The sequence below is a fragment of the Psammomys obesus genome, unplaced genomic scaffold (genome assembly GCF_907164565.1).
Source record: "Psammomys obesus unplaced genomic scaffold, mPsaObe1.curated_primary_1811, whole genome shotgun sequence".
In the NCBI taxonomy this organism is placed as follows: Eukaryota; Metazoa; Chordata; class Mammalia; order Rodentia; family Muridae; genus Psammomys; species Psammomys obesus.
Window position 1 is genome coordinate 28,185,168 of NW_026587216.1, and position 27,162 is coordinate 28,212,329.

General features: G+C 39.2%; 1 protein-coding gene across 4 annotated transcripts in view; it reads right to left on the bottom strand.

Moving 5' to 3' along the window:
- The window catches only part of CUNH8orf34 (chromosome unknown C8orf34 homolog), a 375,048-nt gene that overhangs the window by 278,213 nt on the left and 69,673 nt on the right, over positions 1-27,162 (bottom strand). For all 4 annotated transcript variants that reach the window (XM_055603373.1, XM_055603372.1, XM_055603371.1 and 1 more), the window contains exons 2-3: positions 19,515-19,662; positions 11,142-11,273 (exon numbers count right to left, since the gene is read on the bottom strand). In XM_055603373.1, the coding sequence (XP_055459348.1) occupies positions 11,142-11,273; positions 19,515-19,662 (280 nt within the window). The remainder of the gene's footprint in view (positions 1-11,141; positions 11,274-19,514; positions 19,663-27,162) is intronic.

The window sequence follows — 27,162 nt, forward strand, 5'->3', positions numbered from 1 at the left end:
AAGTTGAATATGGACCACTGTGCTTCTCTATTTTCCATAAAACAATTGTGTGGCACAATTTCTTTTCCCTTCAAATGTATTGTTCTCTAGTGAGGCCATCTTGGCTTTAGGCTATTTATGTGCTAACTGTTAGATGAGTTCAATGTCTTTCATTGATAGAGAAATTTAAATAAATTTTAATATTTTTACCATATGTCCTAATGCTTAATCTTTCAGTAGTTGCAGTTTATATTTGATAGGTCTTTCTAGACATTCCAAAAAACAAAAACAAAAAGCCTTTTCAAATAGCCAGTTGATAAATCTATTGGGGTTTTTCTTGTTTTTTTTTTTGTTTGTTTGTTTTTGTTTTTGTTTTTTCTTTTCGGTTCAAATTCTTTTAATCATTTTCTCTGAACACATTCTGGTTTCAATCATAATTTGCTTTTTAAATATGAATGTCGATCATCAATTTTATACTATTTGTATTAAATTGATTACACTAAAGCTAGAAATTTCTTCCTAAGTATTACTACTTTAGTTTCTGCCTATGAATTTATATTATTTATATATAAAAATGTGGTCTATTTTTTTTGTGACTTCTGTTCTTAACTCATGAGTTAAATTTGAATTTTACATTTTTGTAAGGTACGACACATTGTTTATTTTTCTGAACATACTTTCTAGAATGTAAAACTATATATTCTAAGTTTATTTGCCACAATATTCTGTGTCAATTAACTCAAAGTACCTGGTTGTGTTGTTCAGATTTCCTGTATCTTATTTATTTTTCTGTTCTTTGTACTTAGCCTATATCTAGGCTGTAAGTTTCTCACCGTATGTTTGAGAACTTTGCCCTGGCTAATAAATATATTTTAATCCTCCCTCCATCCCTCCCCCTCTCTCTTCCTCTACTTCTATTTCAGTGCTCCCTCTTTTTCCCTCCCTCCATCTCTTCCTCCCTCCCTCCCTCCCTTCATTGGTATTAGGGATTAAAACCAGGGTCTTTTCTGCATGCAATCCAAGAACACTCACAATGAGTTATATTTATAGCAGTGAATTATGTTGTCTAGTTCAAAAACATTTTGTTATGAGACATTGTCATAAGATAACCTCTTATTTTTGGTGCTGGTCTTCATCTCAAATTCTTTTTTGTCTGATACTACTTTAGCCATAGAGGCTGCTTCTTCTTCCTTCTTTTCCTCCTCCTCCTCCTCCTCCTCCTCCTCCTCCTCCTCCTCCTCCTCTTCTTCTTCTTTTATTTTCAAGACAAGGTTTCTCTGTGTAACAGAACAGACCTGGCTGTCCTGGAACTGTCTTTGTGGGCCAGGATGGAATTAAAGGCGTGCACCATCATGCTTCTTTCTATTTTGTATTAAAAACCTTTGGTGCATTGGTGCCCAACCTCCCTCAGAGCTCACCAAGTTCCACCTACAGGGCTGCTTCATTTCCTGGGACCAGAAACCATCAGAGAACAGCAGTGTGCTCCAAGCACCATCTTCTGGGTCTGCTCCATTTCCTGGGTCACATCTCCACCTGCATTCTCAGAGACCAGCAACCATCTGGAAATGCAGCCATCAGGAAGCAGCAGCAACCATCAGAGAGCAGCAAAGACCAACACCCATCAGGGAAAATTAGCATCAGGAATGCCCCAGAACCTGTCCCCATCCCCACCAGCAATTCCAGAGACTGGCAGCCATCAGAGACTACCAGTTCTCCCTGTATCCCTGGATCTGCTATCACCCAGGAAAGCCAGAGGACTGCTACCATCGGGGATCACCAGCTAATCCTACAATCCTATAAACAGGCTAATTATCAAAAGACTCAACTAAGTTTGCTGCTGTGGCCTAAGCATTTCTCTCTGTCTGCTCCAAGTGGCCACAGTGTCTTGTCTCTGGTCTCTGGTCTCTAATCTCTGGTCTCTGGTCTCTACAAGTTGCTACACATCACACGCCAACACTGAAGACCACCACACACACACCTCCTCTTCTCTTTCTGGCTCTCATATTTATTCTCTCAGAGTCCTAGACCATTCCCCTCTCTGTGTGGCATTTGGAAGACCATTACCAGCTGGCAAAGATCACGCCCCTCATGTGACAAATAACAGGTGTGGACAAATTATAGTCCAACTAAAATCTCACATTTGAATTAAAACAAAAACATATTTAAATAACATAACTGGATTTACGAAGAAACCAAACCTTTCATTACAAACTATTTTACCACAGCAAGCCCTGGCGATACCATCACACTAGAAGCATAAGAAAATGATCTTAAATCTGAGGTTATGAAAATGATAGAGGCCTTGAAAGAGGAAAATAAATCCCTCAAAGAAATACGGGATAATACAATCAAACAGGTACAGGAACTGAATAAATCCCTTAAAGAAATACAAGAAAATGCAATCAAACAAGAGAAGGAAATGGATAAAACTATCCAAGACCTAAAAATGGAATTAGAAGCAATAAAGCAAACACAATCTGAGGCAATTCTGGAGATGGAAAACCTAGGGAAGATAATAAAAACTACATAAATAAGCATCATCAAGAGAATACAAGAGATGGAAGAGAGAACCTCAGGTGTAGAAGATATGATTGAAGAAACTGGTACATCAGTCAAAGAAAATGTTAAATCTAAAAAGTTCCTGACACAAAACATCCGAGAAATCTGGGGCACTACGAAAATACCAAACCTATGAATAATAGGAATAGAAGAAGGAGAAGACTCCCAGCTCCAAGGCCCAGAAAATACTTTCAACGAAATCATAAAAGGAAACTTTCCCAATCTAAAGAAAGAAATGCCTATAACCAAACAAGAAGCTTACAAAACACCCAATAGATAGACCAGAAAAGAAAATCCTCCCTCCATAAAAATCAAAACACTAAATATATAGAACAAAGATAGACTATTAAAAGCCGCAAGGGAAAAAGGCCAAGTTACATATAAAGGCAGACCTATCATAATTACACCTGACTTCTCATAAGAAACTCTAAAGGCCAGAAGGGCCTGAACAGATATCATACAGACACTAAAAGACCATAGATATCAGCCCTGACTATTATACCAAGCAAAACTTGTAATCATCTTTTAAAGGGAGAAAACAAGATATTCCATTGCCAAAACAAATTTAAACAGTATCTAACTACAAATTCAGCCCTGTAGAAGATACCAGAAGGAAAACTCCACCCCGAGGATGCTAACTACACCCAGGAAAATATAGAAAATAAGTAACCCCACATCAACAAAACCAAAAGAAAGGAAGGACACAAACACACTCTACCAAAAAAATCATCAAAATAACAGGAATTAACAATTACTGGCCATTAATATCTCTCAACACTGATGGCCACAATTCCCCAATAAAAAGACACAGTCTAACAGAATGGACGCAAACACAGGATGCATCAATCTGCTGCATATGAGAAACACAATTCAGGAATAAAGATACACATTGCCTCAGAAAAAAAGGCTGGAAAAAAGTTTTTCAAGCAAATGGACCAAAGAAGCAAGCTAGAGTAGCCATTCTACTGTCTAATAAAATAGACTGTCGACCAAAATAAATCAAACGATATGGGAAAGGACATTTCATTCTCATCAAGGGAAAACTTCACCAAGATGGAGTCTCAATTCTGAACATCTTTGCTCTAAGTGCAAGGGTACCTACGTTTGTAAAACAAACATTACTAAAGCTTAAATCACACATTGAACCCCGCACTTTAATGGGAGATTGCAACACCCCACTTACTCCAACAGACATATCATTGAGACAGAAGCTAAATGGAGAAATAATAAAACTAACATGTCATGAGTCAAATTGACCTAACAGATATCTACAGACCATTTCACCCAAACAAAAGAGAAAATACCCTCTTCTCAGCACCTCATTGAACCTTCTCCACAAGTGATCATATACTCTGTGACAAAGCAAGCCTCAACAGATATAAGAAGATTGAAATAACCCCCTGCATCTTATCAGACTACCATGGATTAAAGCTGGAATTCAGCAACAACAGAAACAACAAAAAGCCTACAAACTCATGGAAACTGGACAGCTCCATACCCAACAACCACCGGGTCAGGGAAGAATAAGGAAAGAAATTAAAGACTTTCTAGTATTCAATGAAAATGAAGGCACAACATATCCAAATTTACGAGACACAATGAAAGCAGTGCTAAAAGGAAAATTCATAGCATTTCATAATTGGAGAGATCCCACGCTACTAACCTCACAGCACACCTGAAAGCTCTTGAACAGACGGAGTAGATGACAGGAAATAGTCAAACTCAGGGCTGAAATCAATAAATTGAAAATGAAGAGAACAATAAAAAAAAATCCCAATGAAACCAAGAGCTGCTTCTTTGAGAAAATCAACAAGATGGACAACTCCTGAGCCAAACTAACTAAAAAGCAGAGGGAGAGTGTCCAAATTAACAGAATCAGAAACAAAAAGGGGGACGTAACAACAGGCAATTAGGAAACCCCCCAAAATTATTAGGTCTTATTTCAAAAGCCTGTATTCAAGCCTAGAGACTGGGAAAAGATCTTCAGCAACCCAACATTAGACAAAGGGCTAATATTCAAAATATACAAAGAACTTAAGAAATTTAACATGACCAAATCAAACAATCCAATTAAAGAGTGGGTTACAGAGCTAAGCAACAATTCACAACAGAGGAATCTCCAGTGTCTGAGAATCACTTAAAGAAATGCTCAATGTCCTTAGCGATTAGAGAAATGCAAATCAAAACAACTCTTTGATTCCATCTTATACCAGTCATAATGGCTAAGATCAAAAACTCAGGTGACAACACATTCTGGAGAGGATGTGGAAGTGTTGGTGGAAGTGTAAACTTGTACAACCTCTCTGGAAATCAATCTGCCACTTTCTCAGAAAAGTGGAAATAGTTCTACCTCAAGACCCAGCTATGCCACTCCTGCATATATACCCAAAAGATGCTCCACCATACAACAAGGACATTTACTCAACTGTGTTCATAGTGGCTTTATTTGTAATAGCCTGAAACTGGAAACAACACAGATATCCCTCAACTGAAGAATGGATGAAGAAACTGTGGTATACCTACACAGTGGAATACCATTCAGCTATTGAAAACAAGGACACCATAAAATTTGCAGGCAAATGGATGGAACTAGAAATGATCATCCCGAGTTATGTAACTCAGACTCACATGGCATGTACTCATTTATAAGCAGATATTATAGCTATAGTGCAAGATAACCAAACTACAATCCACAGACACAAAGAAGCCAATTAACAAGGAGGGCCCAAAGGAAGGTGCCAGAATGTCACTCAGAAGGGGAAATAGAATAGACAGCAGAAGTAGATAAAGAGAGAGAACTGGACAGGAAATGGAATGGGGAAGGAAACAAGAGTGAGGATCAGATGTGAGGAGAATGGGGTGAGAGGAGAGAGGGCTGGGAATGAGAAGGGAAACTGAGGGAGGCATCTCTTTGTCAAGCTGGAGGCCTGCAACAGGGTAGGTTCCTGGGAGGATATGGGTATGACTCTACCTGAGACTCCTAACTGGGGCTGGAGAGACATGAAGACTGAAGTGACCACCTCCTAGCCAGACAGGACTAGGGGAAGGAAGGGAAGAACAATGTACAGACAAAACCTTTGATCAAAAATTTACCCTGCCTACAAGAAGTGCAGGGATAAAGAGGGAACAAAGATTGAGGGAATGTCCAACCAATGATTGGCCCAACTTGAGACTCACCCCACTTAAGAGAGCCAGCTCCTGATGCTGTTAATGATGCTCTGCTGTGCTTGCAGACAGGACACTAACTTGACTGTAATCTGGGAGGCTCCATCCAGCAGCAGATCAAGACAGACACTGGGGCTTACAGCCAAGCATTGGGTGGAGCTCTGTGGGTCCCATGGAAGTGTTGGAGGAAAGATGGAAGGACCTGGAGGGGACAGGAACCTGACAAGAAGACTAACAGAGACAACCAACCCAGACCAATGGGGGTTTACAGAGAGTGAGACAGCAACTAAGGAGCATGCATGGTCTGGACCTAGGATCCCATACACATATGTGGCTAATGGGAGGCTTGATCTTCATGTGGGTAACCTGGCAAGTGGAGGCGTTGGGGAAGGCTGCTTACAACGTGGACTCTATTGCCTGCTTTTGTATCATTTCCCCCTGGCTGGGCTGCCTAGCTTGGCCTCAGGGGATGAGGATATGCTCAGTCCTGATGTAACTTGATGTTCTGAGGAGGGTTGATATGAGAGAGGGAGGCTACCCTTTTTTGGGGAGAAAAAGAGAGGGGAAGGGAGAAGAATGGACAGCAGGAACTTGTAGGAGAAGAAAGAGGGGACACCCTTGGTATGTAGAGTAAATAAACTAAATTGAAAAAAAAATCACATAAACAGTGTAAACAGTCCTATAACACCTGAGGAAACAGAAACAGTCATCAAGTCTCCCAACCAAAATAAGCATAGGGCCAGTGGTTTATAGCTTAGAATTCTACCATACGTTCAAGGAAGAGCTAGTACCAATATCCCTAAAACTATTCCAGAAAATAGAAACAGAAGAAACATTGCCAAACTAATTCTATGAAGCCACAGTCACCCTGAAACCTAAACCACACAAAGACTCAAAAAAGAAAGAGAATTTCAGACCCAACTCCCTCATGAACATTGATGCAAAAATATTCAATAAAATACTCGCAAACTGAATTCAAGAACACATCAAATACATCATCCACTACTATCAAGTAGGCTTCATCCAGGAATGCAGAGACGGTTCAATATACAAACATCAATCAATGCAATCCACCATATAAATAAACTGAAAGAAAAAAATCACAAGATAATCTTATTAGATGCAGAAAAAGCCTTAGACAAAATCCAACACCCTTTCATGATAAAAGTCTTGGAAAGAACAGGTATATAAGGCTCTTCCCTAAACATAATAAAAGTGATATACAGTAAGCTGATAGCCAACATAAAATTAAATGGAGAGAAACTCAAAGAAATTTCACTAAATTCAGACAAGGCTGCCCAATCTCTCCATATCTCTTCAATATAGTACTTGAAGTCTTAGCTAGAGCAATCAGACAAGTAAGGAGATGAAGGGGATACAAATTGGAAAGAAAGAAGTCAAAGTATTCCTCACTATTCATGGATGATATGACAATATACATATGTGACCTGAAAAATTCTACCATGGAAACCACCATTGGCAAAGGGAATTGATATAAAAGTTAACTAAAAACAAACAAACAAACAAACAAACAAACAAAAGTAGCCTCCTGTATACAAAGGACAAATGGGCTGAGAAATAAATTAGGGAAACACCCCTTCACAATAGCCACAAACAACAACAACAACAACAAACATATAAGATCTTGGTGTAACTCTAACCAAGCAAGTGAAAGACCTATATGACAAGAATTTCAAGCCTCCTAATAAAGACATTGAAGAAGGGTATTAAAAGATGGAAAGATCTCCCATGCTCATGGATCAGTAGGATTCACATAATAAAAATGACCATCTTACCAAAAGCAATCTACAGATTCAATGTAATTCCCATCAAACAGACTGTGAAAGAACAATTCTCAACTTCATATGGAAAAAAAAAAACTAAAACAGTTAACACAATCCTGTACAATAAAGACCTTCTGGAGGTATCTCTATCTCTGATCTCAAGCTGTACTATAGTGCAACAGTAATAAATACTGCATGGTACTGGCATAGAAACAGACCGGTGAATCAATAGAATCAAAGCAAAGAACCAGAAATAAACCCACACACCTACAGATACTTGATTTTTGAAAAAGAAGCTAAAACCACACAATGGAAAAAAGACAGCATCTTCAACAAATGGTGTTGGTCTAATTGGATGTCTACCTATAGAAAATGCAAATAGATCAAAATTTATCACTCTGCACTAAACTAAAGTCTAAGTGGATCAAAGACTCCAACATAAAACCAGACACACTAAGTCCACAATGAAAAAAAAGAGTGAGGAAGAGCCCTGAACTCATTGGCTCAGAAGAAAACTTCCTGAACATAACACCAACAGCTAAGGTTCTAAGATCAACATTAATAAACGGAAACTCATGAAACTGAAAAGCATCTGTAAAACAAAGGACATTTTCAATAGAACAAAACGACAGCCTACAGACTGGGAACATATCTTAACCAACCCTACATCTGAAAGAGTGCTAATACTCAAAATATCTAAAGAGCTCAAGAAATTAAACACCATTAAACTAATCCAATTTAAAAAATGGTGTACAGAGCCAAACAGAGAATTCTCAACAGAGGAATATTGAATGGCCAAGAAGCACTTAAAGAAATGTTCAACATCCTTACTCATCTGAGAAATGCAAATTAAAACAAGTCTGAGATTCCATCTTACACAGATCAGAATGTCTAAGATCAAAAACTAAAATGACAGTACATGCTGGCAAGGTTGTGGAGGAAGGGGAACACTCCTCCATTGCTGGTGGGAATGTAAACTGATACAACCACTCTGGAAATCCATCTGGCACTTTCTCAGAAAATTTGGAACAGCTCTACCATAAGATCAAGCTATTTCACTCCTGGGTACATACCCAAAAGATACTCTAACATACAAAGAAATTTGCTCAACTATATTCATATTGGCTTTATTCATAATAGCCAGAAACTGGAAACAACCAAGATGTCCCTAAACTGAAGAATGGATAAAGAAACTGTGGTACATCTACACAATGGAATATCATTCAGCTATTAAAAACAAGGACATCATGAAATTTGCAGGCAAAGAGATGGATCTGGAAAAGACCATCCCGAGTGAGGCAACCTAGACCCAGAAAGACAAGCATGGTATACATTCACTTATTAGCAGATTTTAGCCATATAATACAATCCACAGATCTAAAGAAGCTAAGTAACAAGGAGCATGCTAAGGAGGATACTTAATTTTCATTCAGAAGGGCAAATAATTCTATTTGACACTGAAAGTGGTTGAGAGAGGGAACAGGAAGGGAGCCTATCATGGATGCCCTCTGAAAGACTCCACCCACCAGGGGACTAAAGCAGATGCTGAGACTCACAGCCAAACTTTGAGCAGAGCACAAAGAGTCTTATAGAAGAGTAGGGGAGATAGAGGGGCCCAGAGAGAACAAGAGCTCCACAAGAAGACCAACAGAGCCAACAAATCTGGGCCTAGGCTGCCCTGTGGAATCTGATGCACCAACTAAGAACCATGCATGAAGAGGATCTAGACCCCCTGCTCAGATGTAGCTGATAAGCAGCTCAGTCTCCATGTGGGTTTCCTAGTAAGGGGAGCAGGGGCTGTCTCTGACATGGATACTGTTGTGTCCTTCTTGATCACTTCCCCTTGTTGGGGCAGCCTTGCCAGGCCACAGAGGAAGGCAATGCAGCCAGTCCTGATGAGAATTGATAGGCTGGGGTCAGCTGGTAGGGGAGAAGGCTCTCCTTTCTGAGGACTAGGGGAAGGGGATGTGGAAAGAGGGAGAGACAGAGGGTGGAACCAGGTTGATATGAGGAAGGAGGCTATGTAAGATCTGGATTTAAAGTGAATAAATATTAAAAAAATGAATAAAAATGTCTGCCTGTTTTTTTTTTGTTTTGTTTTGTTTTCTTTTCTTTTATTCTATACTCTATCTAGCATGATAGTATTTGCTTTTGAACTGGGATGCTCAGTCCATTTATTTAGTGTAATTATTGACATTTGGACCTAAGCTCCTATCTTGATGTTGTGGTTTTTCTTTTTATAATATAGTCTTTCTTGGTTTGTACTATTCATTTATTTATTGTATAAGGATGCACATTCATGCCATGGCATTAGTGTGAAGAATGGAAGACACAGAGCAGGAATTGTTTTTCCCTTTGCAATACATGAGTTCTGTCATTCAAACTCAGGTCATTGGGCCCTTGTGGCAAGTGCCTTCACCCATTTATTTATCTTACTGGTCCCTTATTCCTTACTTTTATTTGTTGTATCTATCACTTTTCTGCATTAGTTTTAGGAAGATAAATAATTGTATTTCCCATTTTCATAAACTTACTTTTTGTCTACTTTGTATTATTATTAATGATGCTTCAGAGACCAAAACACACATCTTTAACAACTGCTTTACAAATGTAGTAATTTTGGGAATGGGTTTCCATCAGTGACTTTAATTCATTGTATCTTTATTGTAACATACTGTGTCTTTAGATAGTTTAGGGAAGATGGTTTGTTATATTATCAATATTAAAAGCTTCTTGATAACATTTTGCTATAGTTAGAGATTGTAAATAAATGAAGAAGGCAGAAAAGAACCTTACAGGAAGCTCATCACATGAACAGCCATGCTGTCCCTGGGCAGTGTCCTATTAAGAGCACAGGGCCTCAGAAGCATGACATTAGGCATGTTCCCTTAGAGATAAGTGATTCTTTAAGTTTGTAGGCTTAACTTGAGATAACAGGCAAGGAACGAGAGCTCAATCATGATGGAGAGGGAAGCTTGGGATGATTCATTTTGCATCTAATTTTTTTTGTTATGTTTTCTACTTTATGCTGTTCTAGTATAAGAATAGCCACACAAACCACTCAGACTCCAGTCTCAGTTAGATATCAATGGTTTCTTGGAACATCTTTTCCAAGATGATCAATCAGGGTCACAGTAAAGACTCATTCAGGAGCTCAACTGTGATATCTACAAGTTCTCACAGCAGCGGTTTTGTAGACTGAACCAAATGCAAAAGACATAGGGAGGGCAGTAACACATTCTTGTTAACCAAACAAAACAATATTACGTTTTTGGCTAAGTAGACAAAGTATTACCAGTTAACCTTTAAGCTGATTGGTCCTAAGTGAGGTAAGTGAGGCAGGACTTAGGATCTTGTAGAGTACATTCACAGTGTAGCCAGATGTGTAGATAAGAAGGGAACAATCAGAGTGTAGCCAAGTGAATAGATAACAGAATGCCAGAAAAGATCTCAGCTGTTTGCACATTTGAGAGGGCATAAATGAGGAGATTTGTGCACATGAAGTTCAATGTAAATGCTGTAGTGAATGTGGATTCATCAGGATTAGGAAATAACCAAAAAACAAACGAAAAGTTTAAATACAATTGATAACTTTTCTTTGCTTCCAAAATACAGAGACTTGCAAATTTAGTAACATTTAGGTAACAAACTTACATGATTTGGAGTCTGGTGATGGTGGAGAAATATTAGACACAGCAAGGTCACTTTTTGATTTTTTGGGCTTCTTTGCATTCACCTGCCAAGGTTTATCATAGCTTCTAAAATCTCTTCTTGTTCCTTTGGGTTCTGTTAAAGAATATAAACAAATAATAGTAATAAGGATGAAAAATTTCTGGTCATGAAATGGAGCATCTTATATTTTTAAATGGTTACAGAGAAGATATAAGTTCCATAAAGCATTGGAGTTTTTTGAATTATTTTATACTTTTGTCCATAAAGAGTACTAGTGAAATATCTTGGCCACGATATCTTTCTTATCTACTTGCTTGAAAAAAAAAATGTGAGAGGCAGAAAGTCACCCATCAGTATAGCAGATCCTCTTAAGACTTGACTAATACTAGGAATTTCAGTAGCAGTCATGATTTGTCCTATCAATATTTTCCTTTAATATTTCGGAGTTTCCCTGATCTCAAGCTGTACTATAGAGCAACAGTTATAAAAACTGCACTGTACTGGCATAGAAACAGAATGATGGATCAATGGAACCGAACAGAAGATTAAACCCAGAATAAACCCACACACCTATGGACACCTGCTTTTTGACAAAGATGCCAAAACCATACAATGAAAAAAAAGATAGCATCTTCAACAAATGGTGCTGGTCCAACTGGATGTCTACATGCAGAAAAATGAAAATAGATCCATATTTATCACCCTGCACAAAATTGAAGTCCAAGTGGATCAAAGACCTCAACATAAAACCAGACACATTAAATCGGCTAGAAAAAAAAAGTGGGGAATACCCTAGAACTCATTGGTACAGGAGAAAACTTCCTGAACAGAACACCAACAGCTCAGGCTCTAAGAGCAACAAGCAATAAATGGGACCTCATGAAACTGAAAAGCTTCTGTAAAGCAAAGAACACCATCAAAACAAAGCGACTGCCTACAGATTGGGAAAGAATCTTCACCAACCCTTTATCTGACAGAAGACTCATATCCAGTATATATAAAGAACTAAAAAAGCTGAAAACCAGCAAACCAAGTAATCCACTTAAAAAATGGGAAACAGAGCTAAAGAGAGAACTTTCTGTAGAGGAATATCGAATGGCAGAAAAGCATTTAAAGAAATGCTCAACCTCATTAGCCATTAGGAAAATGCAAATCAAAACAACCCTGAGATTTCACCCTACACCCATCAGAATAGCCAAGATCAAAAACTCAAGTGACAACACATGCTGGAGAGGATGTGGAGAAAAAGGAACCCTTCTCCACTGCTGGTGGGAATGTAAACTTGTACAACCACTCTGGAAATCAATCTGGCGCTTTCTCAGACAACTAGGAATAGCACTTCCTCAAGATCCAGCCATACCACTCCTAGCTATATATCCAAAAGAGGCTCAAGTACACAAAAAGGACATTTGCTCAACCATGTTTGTAGCAGCTTTATTTGTAATAGCCAGAAGCTGGAAACAGCCCAGATGCCCCTCAACTGAAGAATGCAGAAATTATGGTACATCTATACAATGGAGTATTACTCAGCAATGAAAAATAAGGAAATCATGAAATTTGCAGGTAAATGGTGGGACCTGGAAAGGATCATCCTGAGTGAGTTGTCCCAGAAGCAAAAAGACACACACGGTATATACTCACTCATATAAACATACAACATAAGATAAACCCACTAAAATTGGTACATCTAAACAAACTAAGCAAAAGAGAGGACCCTAACTAAAATGCTCAATCCCCATCCTGAAAGGCAAAGAGGATGGACACCAGAAGAAGAAGAAGACAGGAAACAACCTAGGAACCTGCTACAGAGGGCCTCTGAAAGCCAGAAGAAGATAATAGGAAACAACCTAGGAACCTGCCACAGAGAGCCTCTGAAAGCCTCTGCCCTGCAGACTATCAAAGCAGATGCTGAACCTGATGGCCAACTGTGAATGGAATTTTATGTAAGAAGTGGGAAATAGCAAGAGCTGGAGAGGACAGAAACTCCACAAGGAGAGCAACAGAACAAGAAAATTTGAACACAGGGAACTTCCCAGAGACTCATACTCCAACCAAGGACTACTCATGGAGATAACCTAGAACCCCTGCACAGATGTAGCCCATGGCAGTTCAGTGTCCAAGTGGGTTACATAGTAATGGGAAGAGGGACTGCCTCTGACATAATTTGATTGGCCTGCTCTTTGATCACCTCCCCCTGAGGGGGGAGCAGCCTTACCAGGCCACAGAAGATGACAATGAAGCCACTTCTGATGAGAACTGATAGTCTAAGATCAGAAAGATGGAGAGGAAGACCTCCCTATCAGTGGACTTGGGGAGGGGCATGCATGCAGAAAAGGGAGGAAGGGTGGGATCGGGAGGGAAGAAAGGAGGGGCTTATGGGGGGTACAAAATGAATAAAGTGTAATTAATAATAATAAGAAATATTTTAAAAAAATATTTCAGAGTTTCAAATTGTATGGTTAAAGCGCAAGAAATCTCTGCCTACACTATCTACTGACATGCCTAAAACTAGATGCAACACTCCATATTTAAGTCTGTATCAACAGAAAATATAGAAACATAGTAATGAAAAAAGAAAACATTTAAAACACCAAAGAAAAAAAATTAACCTTATAGCTATTAAATGTCAGAACCTGACTTTTTGACTTCTCAATGAAAGTAAAATAATGACAAAACAAAATCAAAGAAGAGGTGCTGAGAAAGCTGTGATTAAAACATAATTGTATGAATCTCTGTGAATCTGAGGCCAGCCTGGTTTACAAATTGAGTCCAAGACAGCCAAGGCTATATATATATATATATTGAAAGAAAACTAAAATGCAATATCACATCAAATATGTAGTCATGCTGGAAGAGGAACTCTGACAGTGTTGAAAATTGAATTAGGATCACAGACAGCACATTTCACTCAATAAAGATCCAGAGCAGAGCGTCCACAAAGAGAGAAAGGCAATGTCAAATGAAACGGGGAAAATGATGTCCCTTGAAGAAAACTCAATTTTCACAAAAATGATTTTCCTGAGGAATCATAGGAAATATCTGAACTACACTTTTGAATGCCAAAAGTGTGTGTGTGTTGTGTGTGTGTGTGTGTGTGTGTGTGTGTGTTCGTGCCAGTATTCCACATTGCAAAAGTGAAACAAAAATAAGGTTCCTCTTCCCCCTAAGAAATTTTTCCCATTCATATGAAGAAGGGATGGACATGTGAGGGCATGCTGTGTCCTGATCCCTGCTTGTGCTTAAATGCAACAATAGGATGACTCAGAATATTTCTGGGAAAATACTTTGTCCTTCAGATGTTAAGACATTGCATAACTGATTAGAATATGCACCAAAATAATGAAAAATTGCAGCCATGGTTTAACCACCATCCAAATAATCATTCTTTGCTTCTATTAACATCAAAAACTGAACGTTTTTTTTTTCTCCTTCTACATTTTTCCTCTAAAATATTTTCCTTCTTCTGTGGTCCTTATTTTCCACATAAATGAGCACTCTTCCATTTTCAAATCCCCATGTCGTATCTTAACATGTACATCAGATTGTCGTTTCCTTTTTCACATAAGATGCTTCCTTTTTTGCAGCTTCCTGGAACAGAGAGTTTCACCCCCATCCCGACACTCACATGCTGTAAGGGCTGGAGACCTCCTAGTCTCAGGATGCCTCTGCAGTGTGAGGCCTCCACAAGTGAAGGGAACTGGAAATACTGCTAATGACACTGCTCACCGCTCCTCCTCATCGACCTCTGCGTTTCCCCACCGCAGTAATCTAGACCTCGCTACAATCTCTCTTGTCCTTCTGACAGCACGGGTGAAACATCAGTGATCTCTTTAAATCTACATAAGCCGCAGACTCCAGACTTTCTTGCTTCGATTTTGAGGTGCTTCACTTCTCTAATACTTCAGATACTCCAAACTAAGGCTACCCAACTGGGTCTTCTCATTCTCTAGAACCACTCTACCTTAAATGACTTGACATCAATTAATCACTGTCTTTCAGCACTGTAGAACTCTATCTCTTGGTTTTACTGCATCAATCTCTCATAGGCTTTTTTTTTTTTTTTTAATCTCTGACTGGGATTCTATGGATAAGCAAGTTCCCACAGACAATCACTATCTTCCATGCCAGGCTTTCTGCTTAGTTTTGGGTGCATTTTGTTCATCAATATCCTCAACCTTTCCACAAAATTTGTGTCCCACCTTCTACCCTGGTTTTAGTTGTACAACCACCTGCCTCAATGAGTCTCTCAGGTTTCCAGGCTCTGCTGAAGAACACCTCTCTGGTGGTTTCTACAAGTTTTAATAATGACTAATTCAAGTCTTCAACTAAGTTTTGACCCAGAGTTGTTTAAACAAACTTTTTTTTCTATAACCTATCCCCCCTTCTCTCCTGGTAACTTATTAGTATCAAGGTCACTTATTTCTGTCACCTAATCTCCAACTCTTCTCTTCAACAAGCAAATATATGTCTTAATAAACAGGAAAATTTAAAGAACATAGAATAACATCACACTAATCATCCTCCAGCAATCCTTTACTTGACATAATTTAGGACATCTTTCTCTGTTCTTTCATTCCTGTGGATTGGACGATTGTTCCTTTGGCAGGGTGTAAATCCCTTTTCTTGGCCTCCTGCCTTGACCGAGCCGAGATTCAGATTCACGTCCAAATGCTTGCGAGTATTGCTCCCTAAGATGCTCCACAAAATTCAAACTCACCAATAGGAGTTCAGCCTCGGCTTCTCATTGGAAATTTAGTTTCATGTTTCATCTTGACTTATTAAGTGGGCATTTATACCATTACTTAAGTTATTAAGCCATTAGCTATAATAGTCTACTTCTTTCTTCCACTTTCTCCAAGAAAAGTCAACCAGCCCTTGTGGCAATGAGAAATCTAAGAAATCTGGGATGGTAACATAGTAATGGTTAATTATGACCCACAGTATTCTCCTGAATTTAATGAAGACAGAAGCACTGATTTGCTTCTGTCACATATCATATAGCAAAGGGTTCAGGTAATAATGTCACAATTACATAAATGTAAAATATAAACCTCATTTGAGCAGACTTCTTGACTTGGAGAAAATAATCTGCCATAAGGTAAGAATCATGTAGTAGTGACCTCTACTTGCAGAGTAGCTAAGAAGAAACCCAGGCTAAAAAAAAAAAAAAAAAAACCAGAATGAAAATAGGAAAGTCAGTTGCATGCTATGGAGAGTTTATTTGCCAACAAGCCAAATGAGCTTGGAAATGTGTTCTTCTCTAGCTCAGTATCCAGATGAAATTGCAACCCAGCCAAGAGTTTGATTTGCTTTGTGAAGCTGAACAAAGCTGGCTAAGCCATACATAGGCTTCTGGCACATGGACGTTGAATGTGAAATACGTGTTGATAAATAATTCAGAGTTTAATATAGTACTGCCTCCATAAATTAAATTATTTATAAGATACAGTCTTGTGAGCTTGTAGAACATCACAGATGTCAATTTGATCTTCTACCACAAGGTAGGTTCCATCTTAGCACCAAAACATGTGCCAATAAACCCACCTGAGTTGTAAACCCAAGGAAGTGATGTCAAGTGGAAAAAACAAATACAAGAGGTTTTTTGTTTTGTTTTGTATGTCAAAACTCATTTTCTAGTTTCTTGTCTGTTAAAGTTAAATTTTATGTAGATATCATCACCAGAAATGTTCAATTTATTCAGAGGATATTCATTTCCTGCCTTCTTTAATGTAGACTTATACGAATATCAAGAACGTATTAATATGACTATGCAGCAAAAGAAGACCAAAATCTTTTCCTGAGATTTCACAGAGGATGAGAAGAAGAGAAGGTAGCATGGTGGCATCCCATGGAAATCATTTAGAGACTAGTCAGTCCAATCTCCATGGGAATTAGGCAAAGAGTTGGTGACCCATGCAACAGACATGTCTTATTTAGGATGTCTATTGTGATGCTAAAAAAGCATGACCGACAAGAAATTGGTGAGGAAAGACTCCATTTCATCTTAAACTTTCAGTCGCACATCTATTACTAAGAGTAGGAGTTGAAGGAAAGAAGCACAAACTATAGCAGAAACTATGGAGGAATGTTGCTTAAAGGCTTGCTCCTCATGTTGCTCAGCCTGTTTTCTTGTAGAACCCAGAACCATTAACTCTGGGGTAGCACTGCCCACAGTGATCTGGCCATCCCACGTGAATTACCAATCAAGAAAATGTACCACAGGCTTGCCCACAAGTCAGTCTTGTGGAGGTGTCTTCTCAAATGAGGTTTCCTCTTCTAAAATGACTCTATGTTGTGACAAGTTAGCAAAAACCCAGACCAGCCAGTCCACAGTATTCAGAGTTTGGGATTTGAAAGCAAACCTGAAGAACAATGTTCAGGAAGACTGAAGTGACATCTACCCTGTTGTATTTTTTCCCCTCTGTTTAATGTGAAAAGGAGGAATGGAGATTGGAAGGCTGCCCCACCCCCCAATGTTCAGAGTTGCCCAGAGCTAAGCTATTTCTTTTTTTTTCTCATTTATTTATTTTATTCACTTTGCATCCTTGTGGCCCCTTCTTTCTTTCCCTCTCTCCCTTCCTCCTCCCACTCCCCTTTTTCTCAGAAAAGAGGAACTACATTTCCCAGCCACCCCAGCTAATCATGTTGCATCAGGACCGAATGTGTCATCTTCCCCTGAGCCTGTCAAGGCAGTCCCCACAGGGTGAAGTGATCTAAAAGCTAACGAGTCCCTGTCCAATGTAGTCCCCAGTTCCCTTACTAGAGGACCCACTTGAAGCCTAGGCTGCCCATGTGCTACATCTTTGTAGGGGGCCTAGGTCCAGTTCACGCATGGTCCTTCATTGATGCTTCTGTCTCAGCAAAATCCTCTGGGCCCTAGTTAGTTTTCTCTGTTGTTTTTCTTGTGGAGCTCTTGTCACTTCTGGGTCCTTTTCTCTTTCCTCCCACTATTCCCTAAGACTCCCTAAGCAACAACCAATGTTTGCTGTGAGGTTTTTTTTTTTTTTTTTACTTTTTAAAAAGTATTTTTTTATTTTTTTATTAATTACACTTTATTCATTTTGTATCCCCCCATAAGCCCCTCCCTCCTCCCCTGCTGATCCCACCCTCCCTCCCCTTTCTGCATGCATGCCACTCCCCAAGTCCACTGATAGGGGAGGTTCTCCTCTCCTTTCTGATCTTAGTCTATCAGTTCTCATCAAAAGTGGCTGCATTGTCCTCTACTGTGGCCTGGTAAGTCTTAACATCTGTTTTGAGGCACTGCTGAGATCAGACCTGAAGAGAGCAAGGGCAAGAGGACAGAAGGCCTGTAGAGAAAAAAAGAGACTGAGGGTGGGAACATCTTTGTGATATGCTGGAGACCTAAGTGAGGATAGGCTCCTGGGAGGATATAAGGGGAATTCCAGCAGAGAGCATAGAGACTGCTTAAGAGGACACCCTCTAACTAGACTAGTCTGCTAGCAGAGGGAGGGGAACAGCAATCCATCCACAAAAACTTCAATCACAAAATTCACCCTGTCTCTGAGGTGTGCAGAAATAAAGAGAGCAGATAGAGCAGAGACTGAAGGAATGCCCAACCAAAGACCCACCCTATGGGAGAGTGCCAACCCCTGACACTATGAACAACGCTCTGTTAAGCTTGCAAACAGGAGCCTGTCAGAGCTGTCCTCTGAGGGGCTCAACTATTTCTAAAGTTAAATTTACTACAAAGGACAATATCAGGATTGGGAGAAATACAGGATAATCTGTTCTGAGAAAAGCAAAAGTAACTTTGCAGACACTATCTCATTACTCATTACTCATATCTTTTCTGTGCAGATAAGCTATATACTTTTAAATCAAGCTGTTTACAAAATGAGACACAAGTGTCAAAGTTTGAATCCATACAGAATGAAATAGTTTCATGCCAAGTTGAGTCAATTCTATTAAATGAAACACTCTATGTTCATTTATAAATGCACAGTACATTTTAATGTATTCAAATTCAAACACGTTTTACATGAAAATTTAACATGAAACTAAAATCATTGTAGAATGCCTGAAAATTTTACATTTATCGTATTGTAATTAAAAATACATGTGAAAATTTTCTCTTAGATCAGTGGTTCTCAGCCTTCTTAGTTCTTCAACCTTTTAGTACAGTTCCTCATGTTGTGGTGAGCACCAACAATAAAATTTTTTTTGTTGATACTTCATAACTGTAATTTTACTAAATTTGAATCATAATGTGTATATCTGCGTTTTCCTATAATCTCAAACAACCCTAAAGGGGTCGCGACCCACAAGTTGAGAATCGCTGTATTAGATATATCCCAAATTAACATATGTATTTACAGGGTCTTGTTTTTCAAGTACCTGATGTTTCGCTTTCTGCCCAGAGAGCTGCTGACCCAGACAAAGTCCTTTGCAGTTGTCCTCGATTTCCTTGTTTAGACTGAAGATGATCAATGAGAAACGGGATCGGATGGTCTGGCGTCTCGGTTATTAACTTGGTCATTAATTCCTAAAGACAGAACGAGACCCACATTTACGTCCAATGAAAAGAAATGCTACCACAGTATCCATCGCTGCTTGGCATGACCACTGTCCACACACATAGCAACTCGTTAAAACTCTCCCAGAATCCTTCTAGGCAGCTACACCTTAGTAACTCCTCACTGCGAAAACACTGAGGCACAGGCAGACCACCCATTTTTGTTTCACAACCACATCGCAGCAAAAATTACCCAAACGTGATCTCAACTCTTTCTGTTAAATATGATTTATAAATTTTAAATCCCAGATTACTCTTTCAAGGAATCCTATTAGAAACTAAGCTTTAGCTAAAAGAAATACTATACCTTTTATAATATGTTAATATAATTTTCCTTTTAAATCTCCAAAGAACATGCTGGATTTAAAGAAACTATTTAGAAGTCATAAAGTCACATAAGCCTTACATAATCTCCAAACAATATAGAATTAATTTTTTTTGTAAAAAATCCTCTTTCCCTTTCTCTCTCCCTCACCTCTTCCCTCCTTGCTCAATGACTATGTCTTTCTCTATCCATCAAACAGACTCTTTACTTTCAGCTGCCCTAATAATACCTTAAATTGAGCCAAAATTTGCCCAAGGATAATGTCTATGTGTTGTTTTTATTCGGTCAGGAAGAGCAAAGGACAGTCTCCAATTTGTGGTCACTTAGGATACCCAGACATAAACAACTGCCTCCCCACCAGGATGAAGATGCTGTTTCCTGCCCTGTAATTGGATTTGTGAACTGGCATTGCCCTCTCACATTCCTACCAGTCACATCTCATCTATCCCTGTTTTATCCTAGTCAGTTATCATTTTAACTTCTATTCTGTAAGTGGCAATTGTTCAACTGAGTAGGTCAGAGAAGTTAGATATTGGAATTACTTGGGAATGAAGGAGTAACAGAAATGCCCATTACATTTTTGGTTTTGCTTTTTTCTTTGTTACTTTCTTGTTGCTTATGATGCTGGCCTATTTCTTCTACGTTAATACTCTTCTTCAGGATTGCAGCATGTTTACTTACCATCAATCTTTCTCTAGTGACTCTTCCCTAGGGTCCTCCTTGTTGTTTAGCTTCTTTAGTACTGTAGATTTTAGATTTTAGCATGTTTATCCTATTTTTAATCCACTAATAAATATATAAGGTTAAGGGAACAAAAGAAATTCTGCCATAAGCAAGTAAATCAGTTAATGGTTTTGGTACATTATGATGTTTTGTCAAAGGTCTATCTTCATGTGATTCTGAACAAAATGTTACCTGGCCTCTCAAGATATGTATCCAAGCATTTTGCAGTTGAATGATCTTGAAGACTTTGAACTTGCAGAAATATCTTTTTTTTATACAGGAACATTTAAATCCTTAGATTTGCAAAGAAGCTTCTGGCAATAGAACATCAGTCTCTTTCAACCAAGAAGTTGTAGAAACAGAAATATAACTGAGGAGCTGATGGATTCAGGAGATGAAAATAGAGCTGCGCAGGTAGAATGTCAAGTTGGAGGTGGGAACTGTTTGCTGGATGGTTCACAAGGCTCATTCAGCATGAGGGAGAACGATTTCAGAACATTAAGCCAGTCTCAACTCGGGGGCAGAAATACTTTCTGGAAATGATCTGCAATCGTTACAATTAATGTAAGGGTCCTGATATGCAGATCCCTGAGAGATATTTTTATTTTCTGTGTTTATAAATAAAAAAGCAAAATGGAGGAAGCAATGTCATCCTTCCCCCGAAACCAAATATTTGTGTATAGTTTAAGCTAAGGATCTGGGGATTGGTAGGTGCAAGTACTAATTTTCCTGGGACCCTGTTTGCACTCACAGGTCAGAACACATAATAGCAAACTTTTCCATAATTGATTTAATTCATAATTACTAATAATGATAACATTGCTGATATGAACAGCGTGCAATAGAAGGCACAGGAAACAGCCACAAAATGATTCAGCACCCAGGCTTTGAAACAGCTATTCTGAATCACTCTTCTGCTTACTAACCATGGAGGTATGGGTTAGGTACTTCATCGCCTTAACGTGAAATACGCCATCAACCAAATGTGAATGGCAATAATGTGAATGAGAATACTCTGCAAAGAGCCTGAGCTATGTATAGACTGCTGGGGTGGGAACTGTTTGTCAGAACTCGCTCTCTCATTGATCTGGGTTAGAGCATCCTAATGAGGAATTTTTAGAGGCCTTGGAAAGCAGAGAGAAGAAGAAACTGTTCTATAATAGCATCAGTTGCGGACAGAAATGAGGGCACATGAGAGACTCGAAGCAGCTTCCCAGAGACTCTGGAAAACTCCACTGCAGGCTGGGATAGAAAGCCTGCAAAGAACTGCAAGAACTGCAGCAGCTCCCAAAACTCAATTAATAGCCACCTGCTTCATGTGCTGTAGCCTGGAATCTCCAGGCTCAATAACTCTGATCCTGACGGCAGCCTCTCTTGACCTGCAACAGCAGTTCTCTGGCCTCGTAGCTCAACATTTTTCATCTCTCATCTTGTAAAGTCATTATAACTGCCTCTATCATAACCAAGATACATAAAATAGTGTCTGTTTTTCTGAATTAATGCTCAGTGACGCCGCTCCAAAGAATGCAACATTTTAATGTTTACTGCAATTCATAAGCATTTATAGGTTATACACATTTGCAATATATATTATTTTATTATTATAACACTCCCCTTTTATTAAGTCATATTTGCAATATTATAGATGTATGAAATATTTCCCCTGAATTTATTTTTATATTAATGCCCTCTTTCTCTTAATTAAAATAAAATTACATTATTCCCCACCTTCCATTTCCTCCCTCCAGACTTCCCCATGTCCTCTCCTTGGCTCCCTCTCAAATTCATAACTCATTGCCTCTTTTAATGTAATTGTTATTAATTAAAGTCCACGTAGAGTTACATGTGTTTATGATTTCAGGGCTGACCACTTCATAGCAGATAAACAGTTGGGATGTTTTGTTCCTGGAGAAAACTCTTTCTCCTCTTAACAGAAACTTCCTGCCTAGAGTTAGCAGTCTAGGACTGAGGCCCCATAAGATTTCTTTCTTCTATATTATCAGGTCTATTAGTGCCATTGTCCAGGTCTTTTTTCAGGCAGCCATATTGTTTAGGTATCATGGGTGATGCCTTTCTATCATTTAAAGGAGTCACAATAAATCCTTAGGTGAAGGATCTGCAGTGTAAATTTATTCATTGAGACTCTGAACCACATGATTAGCTGTTCTCTGCATTCTGATTGCTTGTGGTTTTCTGTAATGGTCTCCCTCTGTTGCAAGGAAAGGTTTCTTTGATGAGGGACACTTCTCTGTGGACTTAAGAACAAACATACAGAATACAGCTAGAAATTATTATACTGCCTTAGTAAAGTAGTAGTACAAGGTTCTCCCCTCACGTCCATGACCACCAGTCCAGGTATTTGGAAAGGTGTTTGTTACTAGGCATGATTGTCCTCCTGTCACATAGAACTTCAGGTGAATAGACAGCTATTAGATGTTAGAGACAGGATGTGAGCAGCACGACTACACTCTTGGGGATCTCGTGCCCTGCTGGTTATTGGTGTGGACCATAGAAGTCACAGCTGGATTGGACCACTGGCTTCTTCTCTTCCTTGGATGTTTGCATAGCACCTTCCAGGACTGGGAAAGCTTGTTGTTAGTGGTTAATAATGGACATAGTATTAATCAGGTATATTTTTTCAATGGTTGTGATCATTTTATCATATGTAGAATTTTATTTTTGTTTCCTTAACACTGGTATTAAGATCTGATGACTGAATTAATTTATTCTAAATCTGCATATGCTTCATTGTTCTGTTTTTTTTAAATTAGGTTCCTTAAATTCTGTACTTGAGATCATTACCCTCTAAATATTTACTTACTAGCCCTGTACCCATTTATGATTCATTAATGGTCAAAATGGACATTAAATTGTTGACTTACAGTGTCTGAATCTCTGTGTGATTCTTGATTGTTGGTGAAGCCACTTGTGTTAGTCTTCCCATTGGACTGAACTGTACTTGATTGTTCGTGTCCAATAGTATGTGCTCTCCTTCCCTACCTGTTCCGTATGGGTCCATGCTTGTCTTTCCCACCTACCTCATAGCCCATACTAGCCATTCTACCTGACCCATACCTTGCTTGCCTATTCCTGCCTGTAGCCCATTGTTGCCTATTTCACCTTCCTCATAGCCCACGTTTTTCTATCCTGTCTGTCCTATGTTCCAAGCTTGCCTATTCCGCCTATCCCATAGTCCTATCTCACCTGCCCCTTCAACTGTGCTCTTGCCCTATTTACTTGCCATGTAAAACACGGTTGCCTTTCTACCAGCTCCATAGCCTATGCTTGCCTCAATTATTTCTTAATTTTAATTTTTGTTAATTACAGTTTATTCACTTTATGTCCCTCCTGTAGCTCCCTTCCCCCCTCTCCTTCCAATCCCACCCTCCCTCCCCTTTCTCCACCCATGCCCCTCCCCTTGTCCACTGATAGGGGAGGTCTTCCTCCCATTCCTTCTGATCCTAGTCTAACAGGTCATCAGGAATGGCTGCATTGTTTTCCTTGTGGCTTGGTAAGGCTGCTCCTGTATAGTGGGCAGAACTTTTTTCTTGCCTCATTGTACATTCAAGCAGATCTATAAGATTTGGACTTGGCAGAAAGATGTTCAAATGCAGTGAACAAGTCTCTCTATACATGCTGGGAGAGCAGTGGTCTCTGTAATGTTTTCCATCAGACCCTTCCAGGCCACTGGAATTCAGGTTTGTTTTGATTTTGTTGTTTTGTTTGTTTTCTTGTTTTGTTTTGTTTTTATTTCAGAAATACCCGAAGCCTACTTCTCTCTTTACCAGTAAAGACTCAGATTTATTTGGAAGGTTGAGATGATGAAGAGTAATAAAAGTAATAAAAATAATAATAGATCTCCAGCAAAGCAAGATACCCAAAAGGAGTGAAGGTAGCCCTGTCACCTCCATCATGAAGAAACAGTAGGCTGAAAAGGTATTGAATCCTTTGTTTAAGAACAAAGGCCTAGAGGCTGAATAGCTCAGCCAGTAAGGCATCAGACTTAAAGTCTAAAAGCCCAAAGTTCAAGAATAAAGGCCTAAAAATTTTATCATTGGGCAGGATATCCAGTCCGAAAAAGACCACACATGCTTCCTCAAACAGCCAGTCGACCTCATGCTGCAGGACAAACAGCCATCCTCCATAAAGGGGCTCACAGGCCCTCCCATCATAAACCAGTTCTCCAGGCCCCAGACTGGCAAATGGCCACCCAGCTGCTTAAGCTTGCCCATGAATATAGGCTAGACACAAAGCCTGAGTTGAGACAGAGAGTGGCCTATGCTGAGACGAAAGGTGCTATGTTCAAAGGGGACTTCTTGATGGGAGACTACCTATCTTTTCAAGCAGGGGTCAATACAGTCACCACCTTGGTAGAGAGAGAACAGGAAGGCTCAGCTGGTGGTGTTTGCCCATAACACATAGATCCCATTGAGCTGGTAGTTTTCCTACCAACCCTGTGTTGAAGGATGGGGGTCCCTTACTGCATCATCCAGGGAAAGGCCAGCCTGGGGGGGCTGGTCCACAGGAAGACTTCCTTTTATCCTGGTTGTCTAGTCCTTTGAATAGGAAGAGCACGATCTACCTTATCCATTGGTTGTCAAGAGCAAAGGCCAGGCTGGGGCGGGGGGGCTGGTCCACAGGAAGACTTGCACCACTGTTGCTGTCACACAGGTTAACTCGCTTTTGCTCTGAATAAACTAGTAGAAGCTATTCAGACCAATAACAAGGACAGATGCCACCACTGGGGAGGCAATATATTGGGTCCTAAATCTGTCGCTTGCATTGCCAAGTTGAAAAAGGCAAAGGTTAAAGAACTGTGTTAACTGTACATTGCTGAGTTTTCTGTACATAAATATAATAACAAAATTATAAAAAATAAATTATCAGTCACTTATTAAGCCTGAGAAGTATGGAAGTTTTTTACATGGATTTATTCATTGACTATGTATTAAAGAATTGAACAAAAAAATTTGCAATCGGCCAACAGCTACACAAGTTTCCATGAGCTTGTTAATTCCATGCTTTTTCTTCTCAGATCACTTGACCTTCATCCAGTAACAACCAGACAGGCCTGGGCAGCAAAAATGGATGTCCTTTCAGTATACATTTTTGAAGATTTAATATTTACTATGAGATCTTCCAACTATATATAAGAATCATAAGCTTTCAAATGAGTGCCTAGGCAAAGATTGAGATCTCCCATGATGGAACTGTCATCTCACATCCAAATACCTCCCTTTAGTGAATTATGTCACTTGGCGTAAGATTCTGCTCAAGCAGCTTACTTAGGTTTAGGCATGATTTTCTACGGTGTTGCTTGAAGATAACTCAGTACAAGGAATCTATTGATTCCTCATAGAAATGGTGAGTTGGTTCAGAACTCAAACTAGTTATAAAGTCCATGATGGAAGCAAGTAGATTTTTAGAGAGCCTCATAAAAAGTTTTCTCCATTGGATAAAAATTATTTTAGATTTTTATTATTCATTTTAAAAACAACAGACAAAGGGCTTTGGAAAAATGTCTTACTGTACACCCAGCACCTCCTTTTGGGACTTATGATCTAAGACGAACACATACATGGTTTTTATTTATGGGAAGTACAGCTTCAAGGGACCATTATAGGCAGACATACTGTCCTGTAGCTCCCACTACATGCACACTAGATGAGAACTTGAAAAAATAGTGTGGCTTAACAGGGGAACTGGGGTGCTGTCTCACCTGGATTCATGCCACGGTTCCCTGCCTGATGTACAAATGTCAAGAAGTCACTTCCTTTTATCCTGGTTGTCTAGTCCTTTGAATGGGAAGAGCACGATCTACCTTATCCATTGGTTGCCAAGAGCAAAAGAAACATTTATAACACATCACATGAATATGCTTGGCCATGTTTGCAAATAAGGTGACCCCACCTTTAGTTTCCTACAAGAAAAAGGATGCATAGGGCAGAGGGTTTGCCCCTTTGGCCTCTCTAGATGTTTTTCTCAAGATAAGTGAACAGTTTTTCAGGTTTGCTTATTAGTCACTCCTCGGAGAACTGATCTGCAGGTAACTTTTGGAGCTGCTCACCTGGAGACAGCACCCCCACCCCCACCCTTTTTCACCATCTTCTAAAATAAGCTACTGCCAGGCTCTCAAGAAAAGCACTCTGTGCCTTTAATTATAACTCGGGAAACTTCCAAAGGTGTTTCCCAATACTAAAATCAAAACATTATTTCTCCAGCAATTATGATGTGGGAGCAGACAGATTAAAAGTCTCAATACCACAAGCTTTTTCCCACTTAAAAAGGAAATGTTAAGTCCCAAGTCACTTGTATTTCTGAATGGTTATACATATAGGGCACATGGAGATACTTAACTGCCTTTGATGAAAGGAGGAAAGAAAGAAAGAAAGAAAGAAAGAAAGAAAGAAAGAAAGAAAGAA